The sequence below is a fragment of the Meleagris gallopavo genome, chromosome 3, assembly GCF_905368555.1.
Source record: "Meleagris gallopavo chromosome 3, MGAL_WU_HG_1.1, whole genome shotgun sequence".
Lineage (NCBI taxonomy): Eukaryota > Metazoa > Chordata > Aves > Galliformes > Phasianidae > Meleagris > Meleagris gallopavo.
Genome location: NC_139406.1, coordinates 13,090,803 through 13,106,719, shown reverse-complemented (window position 1 = coordinate 13,106,719; position 15,917 = coordinate 13,090,803). Strand labels below are relative to the sequence as shown.

The following is a 15,917-nucleotide window of genomic DNA, read 5'->3' as shown; positions in this document are numbered from 1 at the left end:
ACATGGAAATTCTTCCGTTCTACATAGCTAACCATGATTGTCAGATCTGGTTCTTCAGCTGACAACCAACCTTGTGTATATCGTGTATATAAAGAACATCTGAAAAGAATCATAGAACAGAATCACAGAATCACCAAAGTTGGAAAAGACCTCTGAGATCATCCAGTTCAATCATACACCTATCACACCTATTTCCCCACTAAACCATGTCCCTTAGTACAACATCTAAATGTTTCTTGAACACTCTAAGGGCTTTCTCAAGAAGAAAATTTCTTGCCACTGTCTGGCTGACAAGGATTCACAAAATGCATAAAAATTCTTTAAAAATCCCTATTACAATTTCCTGCCAAGCACAGAATCTCACTGCAAAGCCCAATCAGGTCAAAACATTGGCTTAGTAAAGGATTACCCCTCGCTCTTCACTGTGTCGAGTGATCTGACTAGTTAACTGAACATAAGAAAATTATTTTCTAAAAATTTGGAAAGAATAAAACATTATTCAGGGTCAGTGGAATACTTACTGTTATTCCCTAAGGACAACTAATGAAACTATATCAGAATTTCCCAGCACATCCTGTATGCATTATTTCCTGCAGAGGAGTTCACACCGGAGACATGGGCAAAGATGGAATTGAGGAATTACATGGCACAATGGGAGGTGTCTCCATCAAAGCAATCAAGACCAGAATACAATAGTTTTTAAAATTATTATTATTTTAATGATAAGCCTAATTTCAAATGTGAAAATTTGCAGCTTCCCAAGTCCTTCCATCATTAAACCCATGAAGGAAAAAAAAAAGTTTCTGAGAAAATAAGAATTAACTCAGAACTCTGAGATTATCATGGATGATAAGGCTACTAAGGGACATAGTCAGGTTGACAGTCAGACATGACCATCTTGAACATCTTTTCTAATCTATGTGATAGTAAATGCAAATATTAAAGTTGTACAGGAGAGAAATCATCCTTATCTTAACTACGTTCAGTTACCAGAGAATTCAAGAAAGAAGCAGACATGAAAGCAGAAGCTGCAACTGTCAAACAAAGTGTTACTTTGCTGCACTTACTGCAGTGCTTAGTAGGTTTAATCATTAGGTGAAGAATATGATTAATATACATATTATTCCACATGTATATTATTATATACATGCTATATACGCATGCATTATATACATATATTATTAAATATATGATAAATACTCAAATATGATTAAGATACACTTCTGGATACTACTTGCTGCTGTGTGTCAGCTCATTTACATCCGCATTGATAAGTGCCTGTATCAGCCCAGTTATGCATGAAGTAAGCATATACAAAAGCAGCAGAGTTAGCTCAGAACAAGGGTTCTCTAACTCCAAAACTTTTCAACACAGTGGTTATAAACCAGGAAGAACAAGCACTTCCCCTGAATACTGTCCCAAACTCTGACTACATTTAGTTTGGGGGATTTCCTGGGCTATGTTTGTTTTCTCCATATTTATCAGCTCCAATAGATCTCTCCTCTGTATTTTATTCGGTCCTCTCATGGATTTACATCAGTTTTAAGCAGTCAGCGCTCTTTGGCAACATTCATCTAGTCAACCTTTTCTTTGCACACAGCATTGGAGTTGGGGAAGCCCAGGGGGGAGAAGCATCTGGTTCTGAGAGCTTCATTTGTTTACTCCCAATCAAATGATCAATTCCATCCATTCATCCACATGACAGAGTTTTGTAAACATGCACCACTTTCTCTCCTAAATAGTTTATTTCCTGTGAAATCCTACCTCGCTTATGTAATTCTTAAGAGAGAAGAAACTGGACTTTGGAAATTGTTGTTGCTCTCCTCTGGACTCTTCCAATTTCACCATCCCTCTATTGAGAAAAGGGGATCAGAATAATCACTACTTTAGTTACACTGTTGTGAATCATACCTAAAAACACCTGGGAAGGGTTTATTTTATGCATAAAATAAAAATGCTGAAAAACATCTGGCAAATGATTTTTTTTTAAACCATGAAAACAGAAGCTTGAAATACAGCTACAAAAAAAGAAAAAAAAAAGACAAATTTTGAAGAAGCTGGGCAACAGTTATAAAAAGCAATTTTGCACAAGTTATAAAAAGATGAAAACAAAGTTTGAATGTCATTAAAAAATACCCAAGCCTTCATTTTATAATCTTTAATCTAATTATAAGAAGGAGCTGCTTAGTTCCCTGCAAAACAAGGAGACCTTAGATGGTTTAAGCAGTAAAAACAGAGGTTAGAGAAACAAAAATAGTGCTAAATTAAAGCACTTGGAGGCCAAAGGCTTTGAACCTGGGTTTAAGCAGCCATTCCAGCCTTGTGAGGCAGGGGCTAAAGAAATTTGGGCTGGTGCTAACAGAGCTCCCACCAGAATTCCTACCGGCAGTGAGAAAAATACTGCTTTATATCTCTCACACCACAGGCCCCGCGCTGAGAAGGAGGCTGAGGGTGTGCTCCCCATTGTGCTTATTTCAGACCAGATAAATATATACTGTACACTGGCACACATTCCACAAGGAACAAAGATTTTACTGTAGCGGGCAGATCAAGAGCCCTGAGATGCACAGTTTCACACAGCCGTGCCCCACTCAGGCTGTGCCACAACTTACATTGCACACGTTTGTACAAGATGCCAGCAGTTGGCCAGCAAGAGGAATTAATGAAGACAATTTAGAGGCAGGCGTGGCCCATCTTTACAGCTGTTTGCAGGTAGCCAAGGTGCATTGCTACTCTGCAGTAAGCTCAATAGTAGGAATATGTGATGATGATTCTGCCTTGCTGAAACTGTCATAAAAAATATGAGGCCCAAGTGCTCCAAAGTGCTTTTATATGTATGTGTACACACAGACACACATATATACTTTTATACAGATAACTGCACACAAAAATATTCTTCGCATGTTTATCCACCAAAGAATGTATAGGTACACGTACATACACACAAATAAATTAACTATTCTTTATGTCTGAAGCTCTCCATATGCAAAAATCCACTGCTATAACAGAAGGATAATAAGGAGCAGTAGTAGGATGGCGAGTCAAAGAGTGTGATCTTTGGGTGATTGAGACAGATTGTCTTTTCCTTAACTGTCCAGTTAAGAATATTTTTGGCCAGTTTAATAGACAATGCATAACAAGTCTGGGGTAACTTCCTGTTTTTGTTTTAGATGTATAAAGGAGCTCTACTCGCATCCTGTTACATTTCGAAGGAAGCTCTACCTGTACCTCCCATAAGGGTCTTTTAAAAGCAACATCTGTACAGTCAAAATGAGACACAGGAATAGCTGAATCATGGATATCTACTGAATTCACACTAATTATGCTAATTCTATCATTTCATTTATTTGAAGAAATCAAATACAATTCAATTAATATTGCTTCTTAGAAAATTCATAGGCTTATGAAGAGAAGCATCTGAATAGTAGAAGATGTTTTAATTGTGTCATTATGGATGTTACTCAGCTCAATTAAGCTTAGAAAGCTGGTAAGCTAGGAGGATTGCCATGCCAGAGCTAAACTGCATTTAAGGAGCACACCTTTAAATGTGTATTAGGAGGTTTTATTATTTGTAGCTCCAAATCAGAGCAGCAACTATTGATGTACTTAAGTTGAAATCAGTCGTCCTCATGCAAGAGAGCATATACCTCAGTGAACCCCATGCTTAACTCATGCTTTATGCTGGACTCCCTTTTGCATGGCTAGCACTCCCAGTCTCTTACAAGAGAGGAGGCTTCAGCCTGTATGGATTTTCCTGAAGCTGCTACCTGCTGCATGAGTTGGCCTTGCTCCCTTCTAATAGGAGCAGATAGCCCTGCAGCCCCTGCACAGAAGGAACAACAACCTCCAGTGACATGCTCTCAGCCCACTCAGCAGCTAGGGGCAGAGAAAAGACCAGGACATTCAAATATAGCAAAGATCTTCAAAGCTTGTTTCTTAAGTATTTTTGGATATAACTGTGGGTGCTGAGCACACTGCAGACTTTCACAGAGGCAGCACACATCTTCCATTGTCTAGCACTTTCCAGATGGAACCTTAAACTACTCAGAGGACAGCATGATGAGTACACATACTCAAAAAGAACAAGTTTACTAAAGCATTAATGGAAATTCCCAAACTGGCTCCTGCCTGCAATGGCAGTCACTTTTAAACCAGTTTCACCTACAGCCCTTTTAAGTGCATCACTTCCATTCTCTCCACGCAGCAGCAGATGATTATTTTCCTCATTTCAGCCATATGCTCAGCATTGACAGATTTCTTCCCCTCCATTTGCCCTGAAGGACAAAGATAGAACCATCACAGAAGCACTGAAGACAAAGGACAGTGGTTCACCACTTCCAGTTCAGCAATAACCCACAAGCAAATCAGAGGAGCTGCTGGCTACGGACTGTTTGGATAGATACAGACTACATACATACATACTCTACAGCTGGATTCCACCACGTCCTTAAAAGGTGGAGGATTTTCATCAGGTCCACCTTAAAAAATATCAATCTAATCCAGAATATAGATAGAAAGAAAATACTGTGAGGTTTCCTGATTCCTTTCCTTCATGGAAAAATGGAAAAATACCTCAGCCTGCATTAACCAAATACTTTGAACCGCCTACTGCAAAGAGAAGCATGCCAACCTCTCCAACTCCTCTAAGGCAATAGATAAATAAATAAAAGCACAGAAAAATAAAACTAACCAACCAAAAAAAAGGCAGATTTTACCAGGCCATTGAACTTCTTTTGCAGACTGTGGTCTGCAACCATAATATACAATCAATGAATGTACAGATGTTATAGCTATGAGTATACCAGAGAGCTTGGCTACATAGTTCTTACACCAAAGCAGAAAAGATAAAACACTCACCCATATCCCAAGCTTGCTTGTAAAACTCCAGCAGAGCAGACCTCCAGAAAAAAACCTTCCCCACAGCTACTCAGGTCTTTAATGGGTCTAGGAGAGGTGCAGCCAGGCTCCACCCCTTCCGGCAGCACAGGTGAATTACCTTCACCTGTACTCCCGTGGCTGACATATTGCTTACCTCAGGTGATCAATCAGAGGTTCAGAATGTGATTCAGCAGTTCCCATATGCATGGTGTGCTGAGAGAAATATTTACATCAATTCTCTGCTTCTTTGGAATAGAATTCTATATTGGTTGATAGCACGAGTACTTCTAACAAACATATGAATATAAACTGCATTTTTGTCTCTGCTCAACTCTTTCTACATGTCTAGAAAGTGCACAAACTCACAAAAGTATATCCCGTCCCAAACCATCCCACTGGGACAAATGCAGGAACTTGTCAGAGGAAGGAGAACACACAGAAGTGCAAAGAATCAAACTCAAACCCAGTAACAGCATATAGCCGTTAGTGATCTCCTAAATTTTTGAAACACTTAAGTTGTATCATGATTACTCCATGATTCCATGAATTTTCAGAACAGAGAAGAGCTTAATATGACTACTATCAGATTGGGAGACATGCAATAAAGTTTCCAACAGAAGGAACCTTTGTCTCAGAAAAGACAGTTATAAAAACCTTCATCAAACAGTCAGCAAAAAAGCCTTAGGTTGTGCACTGAAACGCTTTCATCAAGGCCAAGATCCAGCAAAGTATTGAGAAATGTAGGAGCTTCAAGTGAGACTACAAATTGAGGAAAAGTAAAGTTAGCTAGCAGACTTGGAACCACATCGTCACCTGTGACTATCCTGCAAAAAGCTGCAACAAGTGCACCTCTAATAAACCTTCTGGCACCTCAGTCAGGAGGTCAGCAGAGCCACCTCGTCCACTCAGTGCGGACGTGGCAACATCAGCTGAACACCAACAGACCAGAAGTTACATGTGAAGCGTGTTAGGCTTTGATTTCATCACATTCCACAAACTAAGCAGGATCGGGATAGCAATCCCTGACATGCATCAGGTAACCTCTGTAGGCCTGGTTCTGGAAGGGTACGGGGTACGTAGCAAGCAAACCCTGTGTAGTTACTGAACAAAACCAGCTGGGACTGCTCGGGGTTCTTGCGTAGGTGACCATGTTCAGGCAAGGCACACACACACATCCTATTCACTGGTGGTCAGTTAATTTCACAGCACTTTGACAAGCACGGACAGTTTCCAGTTGGCTACTCAGCATCTCAGTAATGAAAGCCTATTAGTGACTCTAGTTCTCCATTCTAGTCAAACGTGGTCCCCTTTTGGTACCCTGCTCAAGCTAAACAGCAGCCCTACGCTGCTTCTGCGGCGGCTGGCTTTGCAGCAGACCAGACCAGCGCACACTTAAGATCGAATAGAAAATATTACATGCATCAATGAAGGAATGCTGCCAACATCAGGGAAAGCTTCGCTAAACAGCGATCATGCATGTGGGTAACATAGAATCATAGAATCATTAACGAGGGAAAAGGCCGCTAAGATCATCTAGTCCAAGAGACAGAGGGAAGCGTGAACTTTTATTGAACGATAAACCTTCACGGTGTATGAGCCTGGGGCTGCCTGCCATGGGCCAGAGCCACCCAATGGACCTGTGGGAAGACACGGCCCAGATGCCGGTAATTGGTGTAAAACACTGACACTGAGCACACGAGATGGGCGGCGGGAATGGAGCGGGCAACGGCGCTGGGGAAAGCCCAGGAACGTGTGCTGGGGCTGCGGTGCTGCTGGCACACGTGCAGCAGGTGAGGCCGGCGCACGGTGATGACCAAGCAATGGATGGCGACATCGCTGTGGGACGGGCGGTGATGTCACCCAGTGAAGGCGAGGACTGGCGACACGGCCAAGCCGTGGTTTGTGACGTCTCCGCGTGATGCACTGTGACTGCCTGGCCCACGCTGCTTTAACGCGGGCGCGGCAGCCCGGCCCGGCAGTTCGTGCCTGGCCTCCGACCGAGCGTGTGTGCGAGGACTGGAGTGTGGACAGGGCGAGCTTTGGAGCTGGAACGTGCTCTGGGTGCTGCTAGCGCAGCTCTCAGACGCCGTCTCAGAGCCATTTGTGCCGTACCCCGACCCTGCTGGCAGCAGGCAGCCGGGACATCGCGGAGAGGCGCGTGCAGCAGCGCAGGTAGGCAGCGCGGCAATGCCTCACACGTTGAGCTGTGGGGCTGCTGGCACCAGTTCTTGGTGCCCGTCCCACAGTATCACCAGCGTTTCCCCCAAACCTGCCTGCCTCGGGCAGCTGGGGCCGCACAGGGTGCGCTTGTAGCGGCAGAGTTGAGTGGTGCAGGACATCATGGCCCCTGCAGCAGCTGGTGGGGAACAGGGACCGGGAGGGTTTGCTGCTGAGGGACCGGGCGGCGAGTGACCCTGGCCTCTCTCTCTTTTGCAGTTCGTAACACCTTCTGCTTGCTGCAGCACCAGTGAGGGGAGCAGCTTCCCGACCTCAGCTCTCCCCAGCCCACCGCACAGCCCGGGGCCATGGACGTGGCATCCGAATGGATCTGCCCCATCTGCGGGCAAATTCGGGAAGATGTCACCTACGTGACCCCCTGCCAACACCAGCTGTGCTACGGCTGTGCCATCTGGTGGGCAAACAGGAAGCCGAGTTGTGCCGTATGCGGGCACGAAATAACCACCATCCGATACTCGGTGAGGTCGGATGACGACTACCTTGAGTGTGCTGTCCCGCAGCCCGCAGCGCACTCAGATCAAGGCCTGCAGGACGAGCAGGGGCCTGCAGAGCCGGTGCTCATCCCACCCGAGCACAGCTTCCCAGCCGAGGTCTGGGCTGCGTTTTTCAAGGAGCACCCGGAAGACCTCGAACCCCTGCTCCAATGGCTGCAGGAGGAGATCCAGCAGGAGTCCAGCGAGGACTGGTGGGAAGTCTATGCCGGACAGTGGACCACCATGAACCTCCTCTGTGAGCATGGACTGGACGAGGAGGCCTTGGTGCGGGAGCTGCAGCTGATCACCAATGGCGACGTGCTGCCCTTCGTGAGAAGGCTCATCAGCACCGCCGCAGCTCTGTACGGCCCCACGATCCGCCATGAGCTGGACCACCAAGTCAGCCGTGCTGCTGGAGGACGGGAGGACAGCCCTGCAGCCAGCGCCATCACCAGCGCCTCCTGTCAGGAGCCTCCCGCCTCGGGCCCAGGTCGCTCCACCAGCCCGGCAGGGCCCAGCACCGAGGAGCTGCCCGGCAGCTCTTCTGGGAGACCCGGGCACCCCAGCACCGCCACCGCGCCCTCAGAGGAGGAGCCGCAGGAGGAGCCAGGGCAGGCGGCGGCAGCGGGCCCCTCCGCCCAGGGCAGGGACCGCTCGTGTGGGGGGCACCGGCGCCCCCCGAAGAGGAAGGCCAGCAGCAGCCGCCAGGACTCACCCCCGCCCCGCAAGAGGCGGCCCCGGCGGCGGCGCTAGGCCGGCACCGCACTGCCGTCAGAGCACGGCTCCGGCGGGCTGGGAGGACGACATCTACCTCTCGGCCTGCTGCTTGCAGACAAAATAAACATCTGTTACAACAAAGAAGGAAAAGTGTCTGTCTTATTGACAAGGCCGTTGGCGTCGCTCTCCCTACCCATGATGTTTCCTCCATATTCCCGTCCCTGGGGGGGGTGTAGAAACGCAACCTTATTTCCACCACCAGGAATCGGCACTCATGGCAGTGCTAACAAAACTTGTGAGGGCTTCAACAAGGCGGAGATGGAGCACAAGTTACTCCAATAATCCCACCACTTAAACTAGTGGGTGGAAGGGCAAATTTCTGCACCTGGGGTGGAACACCTCCTGGCCACTCCGCAGCCGGAGCCACCCAGCTGGACAGGATCCAGGAGTCCTGCCGGACACTCGGCTGAACCGGCAAGGAGCGCTGCCCGCAAAGGTAAGTGCTGGGCTGGGCTGCACGAGGTGCCAGCCTGCTGCCAGCGTGCAAAGGGCGGTGATCCTGCCCCTCTGCTCAGATCTAAGGAGGCCGCAGCTGGAGCGCTGGGCCCAGCGATAGGCTCCCCAGCGCAGGGCACACTTGCCCTTGATCATCTTGCACATCCTCAGCCCTGGCATGTGCTAACTGATCCCGTCTCAACTGCCCAGGGGTTGCTTGGCTTGGTGCTGAGTTTGGAGGGCAGCGGGGCTTGCTGTGAGGAGCCTCAGAGAGGAGCCAGTCTACCACGCAGGTGTGACATTCCCTCGTGACTCATAACTACTGACCCAAACCTATCGTCACGTTTGCGTGTCATGGTAAGCTTTGGGCTTCATTAAACATTAAAAAAGTCATTAGAACAATGGAACACACAAAAAACCCAGGCATGCCTGCCACACACATTCTCTGTGACACAAGACGACACCTACAATCATGACTAGAATTGAAAGAACAGATAGTTACACGCGGTCCAAACCTAACCTCAAAAATCTTTGCTCCTCCTGCAGCTGTCACCACTAGGACATCGAATCTAGGCTTCTGTCTGAATATATTTACTTTTTGTTGGACATGATCCATTTCACTATTTCATACCTATTGCACATGGAGTATTTGTTTTGGTATTTACTTGGTTTTTTCCACGTACTCATCTTTGGAAATCAGAAGACTGGCAGATCATAGTTAACATAATACCCAATCAAGAAATATGAAAGTACGTACCTATATCCTCGCTTGCAAACTGCACCAGCCTCTTGCCACGTAGAGTGGATCTTCACCACCTTCAAGCATGCGAGCAAGCCAGCAGAGGGACACCTTTTCATCTGAGCCTCTTGTAGACTTATGCAGGGCGGAGATGCAATTGCAATTCTTCTTTTCCTGTTTAGAATGGAGGAGCAGAGATATGGAGAAATATATGGAGGAAAAGGAGCAAAATACATTTAAGTGAACAGAATGTACTTTCTTGGATCACAGAAGGTAAACATAATCTACTTCTCCAAGGTCTCTTTAAATACAGATCATGCTGTTCAGCAGTGTTTTCAGCACCTTCATGCTCTCACGTGTGGATCACCGCGCCAACAGATCAACAGCAGATAAAGGAAAGAGTGGTTTGTTCTGTTGCTTAAACATTACAGGGCAAACAATTGATGATACCTTGCGACCTTTCCTTGAGAGGAAGGAAAAGAAGTTGGGAAGAAGGCCTTATATCCGTATCTCCTAATTCACACAATCTAAGGTATGAGAACATACAAGCCATGATACGTGGCTTCGGGATCTATACACAGAGCACTGAGAAAGCAGCAGAAAGAGAAGAGTAAAGCAATTTTATACACAGGAGATATTTTCACATCAAATAAAACTTGAAAATGAAGCATGAGGTAGAATCAGACACGAGTCTTCTGTATTATAGACACGCAATAAAAAAAGAAAACATTGCTGTAGTACCAGGGCTTTATCATTTGGTGTTATCAGTATTCCACATCATGACATCATGTAGTGCACTGGGAGTTAAAGTGTTACTGCTCCAGTTCCATAGGCTGTCGATATTTCCAAGTACCTGGTTCTCAGAAGAGAAGAACTACATCTCCCAGAAGATGTGACTGTTCCATTTCCATTTAGAGGGATAGATAAAACTGCTCACGACTCACGGAATGGCCCCCTCCTCTTACTGCTCATCTCCAGGCATCTCGCCTTCAGCATCAGAGCAAGGCCTTCGGTAGTGGACACTCTCTCTCTCTCATTCTACTATTAGCTTCAATTCCAATTATGTTATATTATGTTATCATATTTAGTAAATCAGTCTTCCCCCTCAGCTTGTTGCCACCGCTTTTTGATTTCAGGCCTATCTCCCTGCCTTTTTTCCTTATCCCTCCTACCCCCTTCCCAGGCCGTGGGTCCATGGGTCCTTCCGCCCCAATTAGTCGCAGAATCGAGCTGAACCGGCCCAGAAACTGTAGATGTTTTTATAGGTCCATTGGCCAGGAAAGACATCCTCTTAGAACAAACTTCTCAGTACAATCCAAGAGCTTTGTTAGAGCTTATCAGTACTGCAGGACTCGTACTGCAAACAAGGCCTTGAAGTCCTCGCCGTGGAACTGTTTCTGTTCAGGGACCTGGGACCACTTGGTGGGTAATGCAGAAAAATGGGGATGTTCAGTGCGTACCACAAGGGAATTTGACGCTGGGGGATGCATACAGCAATTCCATGTATTAAGATATGCGTGTGTATTTAATGTATGTTAATCACTGATCGTATACATAATAAGCATGATGTATTCCTTGGCCAAGTTGCTTTCCACAACTTTCTCATTTTAGTAAGCGTTGCTGCACAAACCTGCTCTGGTAAGAGCAAGAATTACACTGCAAATATATGTAACCCACCGCATTTCAGCAGAGGGTAGAGACATGCCGTTTCTCCGGAAAAAAATCTTCATTCACACATTGAATGAGAATCTAAATGTCAGTTTTTAAGAGCTCAATGAAAAACTCCAAATAACACAAGGCACCAGTGACCGTTCAGCTAACACAGGAGAAATGAGAAACAATCCCACATTATTCAATGCAGTGAAAAGCTGCAGCAAGTGCACCTCTAATAAACCTTCTGGCGCCTCAGTCAGGAGGTCAGCAGAGCCACCTCGTCCACTCAGTGCGGACGTGGCAACATCAGCTGAACACCAACAGACCAGAAGTTACATGTGAAGCGTGTTAGGCTTTGATTTCATCACATTCCACAAACTAAGCAGGATCGGGATAGCAATCCCTGACATGCATCAGGTAACCTCTGTAGGCCTGGTTCTGGAAGGGTACGGGGTACGTAGCAAGCAAACCCGGTGTAGTTACTGAACAAAACCAGCTGGGACTGCTCGGGGTTCTTGCGTAGGTGACCATATTCAGGCAAGGCACACACACACACATCCTATTCACTGGTGGTCAGTTAATTTCACAGCACTTTGACAAGCACGGACAGTTTCTCCAGTGGCTACTCAGCATCTCAGTAATGAAAGCCTATTAGTGACTCTAGTTCTCCATTCTAGTCAAACGTGGTCCCCTTTTGGTACCCTGCTCAAGCTAAACAGCAGCCCTATGCTGCTTCTGCGGCGGCTGGCTTTGCAGCAGACCAGACCAGCGCACACTTAAGATCGAATAGAAAATATTACATGCATCAATGAAGGAATGCTGCCAACATCAGGGAAAGCTTCGCTAAACAGCGATCATGCATGTGGGTAACATAGAATCATAGAATCATTAACGAGGGAAAAGGCCGCTAAGATCATCTAGTCCAAGAGACAGAGGGAAGCGTGAACTTTTATTGAACGATAAACCTTCACGGTGTATGAGCCTGGGGCTGCCTGCCATGGGCCAGAGCCACCCAATGGACCTGTGGGAAGACACGGCCCAGATGCCGGTGATTGGTGTGAAACACTGACACTGAGCACACGAGATGGGGGGCGGGAATGGAGCGGGCAACGGCGCTGGGGAAAGCCCAGGAACGTGTGCTGGGGCTGCGGTGCTGCTGGCACACATGCAGCAGGTGAGGCCGGCGCACGGTGATGACCAAGCAATGGATGGCGACATCGCTGTGGGACGGGCGGTGATGTCACCCAGTGAAGGCGAGGACTGGCGACACGGCCAAGCCGTGGTTTGTGACGTCTCCGCGCGATGCACTGTGACTGCCTGGCCCACGCTGCTTTAACGCGGGCGCGGCAGCCCGGCCCGGCAGTTCGTGCCTGGCCTCCGACCGAGCGTGTGTGCGAGGACTGGAGTGTGGACAGGGCGAGCTTTGGAGCTGGAACGTGCTCTGGGTGCTGCTAGCGCAGCTCTCAGACGCCGTCTCAGAGCCATTTGTGCCGTACCCCGACCCTGCTGGCAGCAGGCAGCCGGGACATCGCGGAGAGGCGCGTGCAGCAGCGCAGGTAGGCAGCGCGGCAATGCCTCACACGTTGAGCTGTGGGGCTGCTGGCACCAGTTCTTGGTGCCCGTCCCACAGTATCACCAGCGTTTCCCCCAAACCTGCCTGCCTCGGGCAGCTGGGGCCGCACAGGGTGCGCTTGTAGCGGCAGAGTTGAGTGGTGCAGGACATCATGGCCCCTGCAGCAGCTGGTGGGGAACAGGGACCGGGAGGGTTTGCTGCTGAGGGACCGGGCGGCGAGTGACCCTGGCCTCTCTCTCTTTTGCAGTTCGTAACACCTTCTGCTTGCTGCAGCACCAGTGAGGGGAGCAGCTTCCCGACCTCAGCTCTCCCCAGCCCACCGCACAGCCCGGGGCCATGGACGTGGCATCCGAATGGATCTGCCCCATCTGCGGGCAAATTCGGGAAGATGTCACCTACGTGACCCCCTGCCAACACCAGCTGTGCTACGGCTGTGCCATCTGGTGGGCAAACAGGAAGCCGAGTTGTGCCGTATGCGGGCACGAAATAACCACCATCCGATACTCGGTGAGGTCGGATGACGACTACCTTGAGTGTGCTGTCCCGCAGCCCGCAGCGCACTCAGATCAAGGCCTGCAGGACGAGCAGGGGCCTGCAGAGCCGGTGCTCATCCCACCCGAGCACAGCTTCCCAGCCGAGGTCTGGGCTGCGTTTTTCAAGGAGCACCCGGAAGACCTCGAACCCCTGCTCCAATGGCTGCAGGAGGAGATCCAGCAGGAGTCCAGCGAGGACTGGTGGGAAGTCTATGCCGGACAGTGGACCACCATGAACCTCCTCTGTGAGCATGGACTGGACGAGGAGGCCTTGGTGCGGGAGCTGCAGCTGATCACCAATGGCGACGTGCTGCCCTTCGTGAGAAGGCTCATCAGCACCGCCGCAGCTCTGTACGGCCCCACGATCCGCCACGAGCTGGACCACCAAGTCAGCCGTGCTGCTGGAGGACGGGAGGACAGCCCTGCAGCCAGCGCCATCACCAGCGCCTCCTATCAGGAGCCTCCCGCCTCGGGCCCAGGTCGCTCCACCAGCCCGGCAGGGCCCAGCACCGAGGAGCTGCCCGGCAGCTCTTCTGGGAGACCCGGGCACCCCAGCACCGCCACCGCGCCCTCAGAGGAGGAGCCGCAGGAGGAGCCAGGGCAGGCGGCGGCAGCGGGCCCCTCCGCCCAGGGCAGGGACCGCTCGTGTGGGGGGCACCGGCGCCCCCCGAAGAGGAAGGCCAGCAGCAGCCGCCAGGACTCACCCCCGCCCCGCAAGAGGCGGCCCCGGCGGCGGCGCTAGGCCGGCACCGCACTGCCGTCAGAGCACGGCTCCGGCGGGCTGGGAGGACGACATCTACCTCTCGGCCTGCTGCTTGCAGACAAAATAAACATCTGTTACAACAAAGAAGAAAAAGTGTCTGTCTTATTGACAAGGCCGTTGGCGTCGCTCTCCCTACCCATGATGTTTCCTCCATATTCCCGTCCCTGGGGAGGGTGTAGAAACGCAACCTTATTTCCACCACCAGGAATCGGCACTCATGGCAGTGCTAACAAAACTTGTGAGGGCTTCAACAAGGCGGAGATGGAGCACAAGTTACTCCAATAATCCCACCACTTAAACTAGTGGGTGGAAGGGCAAATTTCTGCACCTGGGGTGGAACACCTCCTGGCCACTCCGCAGCCGGAGCCACCCAGCTGGACAGGACCCAGGAGTCCTGCCGGACACTCGGCTGAACCGGCAAGGAGCGCTGCCCGCAAAGGTAAGTGCTGGGCTGGGCTGCACGAGGTGCCAGCCTGCTGCCAGCGTGCAAAGGGCGGTGATCCTGCCCCTCTGCTCAACTCTAAGGAGGCCGCAGCTGGAGCGCTGGGCCCAGCGATAGGCTCCCCAGCGCAGGGCACACTTGCCCTTGATCATCTTGCACATCCTCAGCCCTGGCATGTGCTAACTGATCCCGTCTCAACTGCCCAGGGGTTGCTTGGCTTGGTGCTGAGTTTGGAGGGCAGCGAGGCTTGCTGTGAGGAGCCTCAGAGAGGAGCCAGTCTACCACGCAGGTGTGACATTCCCTCGTGACTCATAACTACTGACCCAAACCTATCGTCACGTTTGCGTGTCATGGTAAGCTTTTGGCTTCATTAAACATTAAAAAAGTCATTAGAACAATGGAACACACAAAAAACCCAGGCATGCCTGCCACACACATTCTCTGTGACACAAGACGACACCTACAATCATGACTAGAATTGAAAGAACAGATAGTTACACGCGGTCCAAACCTAACCTCAAAAATCTTTGCTCCTCCTGCAGCTGTCACCACTAGGACATCGAATCTAGGCTTCTGTCTGAATATATTTACTTTTTGTTGGACATGATCCATTTCACTATTTCATACCTATTGCACATGGAGTATTTGTTTTGGTATTTACTTGGTTTTTTCCACGTACTCATCTTTGGAAATCAGAAGACTGGCAGATCATAGTTAACATAATACCCAATCAAGAAATATGAAAGTACGTACCTATATCCTCGCTTGCAAACTGCACCAGCCTCTTGCCACGTAGAGTGGATCTTCACCACCTTCAAGCATGCGAGCAAGCCAGCAGAGGGACACCTTTTCATCTGAGCCTCTCGTAGACTTATGCAGGGCGGAGATGCAATTGCAATTCTTCTTTTCCTGTTTAGAATGGAGGAGCAGAGATATGGAGAAATATATGGAGGAAAAGGAGCAAAATACATTTAAGTGAACAGAATGTACTTTCTTGGATCACAGAAGGTAAACATAATCTACTTCTCCAAGGTCTCTTTAAATACAGATCATGCTGTTCAGCAGTGTTTTCAGCACCTTCATGCTCTCACGTGTGGATCACCGCGCCAACAGATCAACAGCAGATAAAGGAAAGAGTGGTTTGTTCTGTTGCTTAAACATTACAGGGCAAACAATTGATGATACCTTGCGACCTTTCCTTGAAAGGAAGGAAAAGAAGTTGGGAAGAAGGCCTTATATCCGTATCTCCTAATTCACACAATCTAAGGTATGAGAACATACAAGCCATGATACGTGGCTTCGGGATCTATACACAGAGCACTGAGAAAGCAGCAGAAAGAGAAGAGTAAAGCAATTTTATACACAGGAGATATTTTCACATCAAATAAAACTTGAAAATGAAGCATGAGGTAG

At 48.9% G+C, this 15,917-nt stretch overlaps 3 protein-coding genes across 3 annotated transcripts in view; 2 read left to right on the top strand and 1 right to left on the bottom strand.

Moving 5' to 3' along the window:
• Positions 1-15,917, bottom strand: part of LOC116216425 (uncharacterized) — a 69,344-nt gene that overhangs the window by 34,674 nt on the left and 18,753 nt on the right. Inside the window, exon 2 of the mRNA XM_085220287.1 lies at positions 9,559-9,714. Coding sequence (XP_085076413.1) covers positions 9,559-9,714 — 156 coding nt within the window. The remainder of the gene's footprint in view (positions 1-9,558; positions 9,715-15,917) is intronic.
• LOC146544610 (uncharacterized) lies at positions 7,404-8,342 on the top strand. Its single transcript, XM_085219918.1, has one exon. The coding sequence runs from the start codon at positions 7,404-7,406 to the stop codon at positions 8,340-8,342; it is 939 nt and encodes a 312-aa protein (XP_085076044.1).
• On the top strand, positions 13,103-14,041 carry LOC146544609 (uncharacterized). The gene has a single exon (XM_085220283.1). It carries the CDS (start codon positions 13,103-13,105, stop codon positions 14,039-14,041), a length of 939 nt encoding a protein of 312 aa, XP_085076409.1.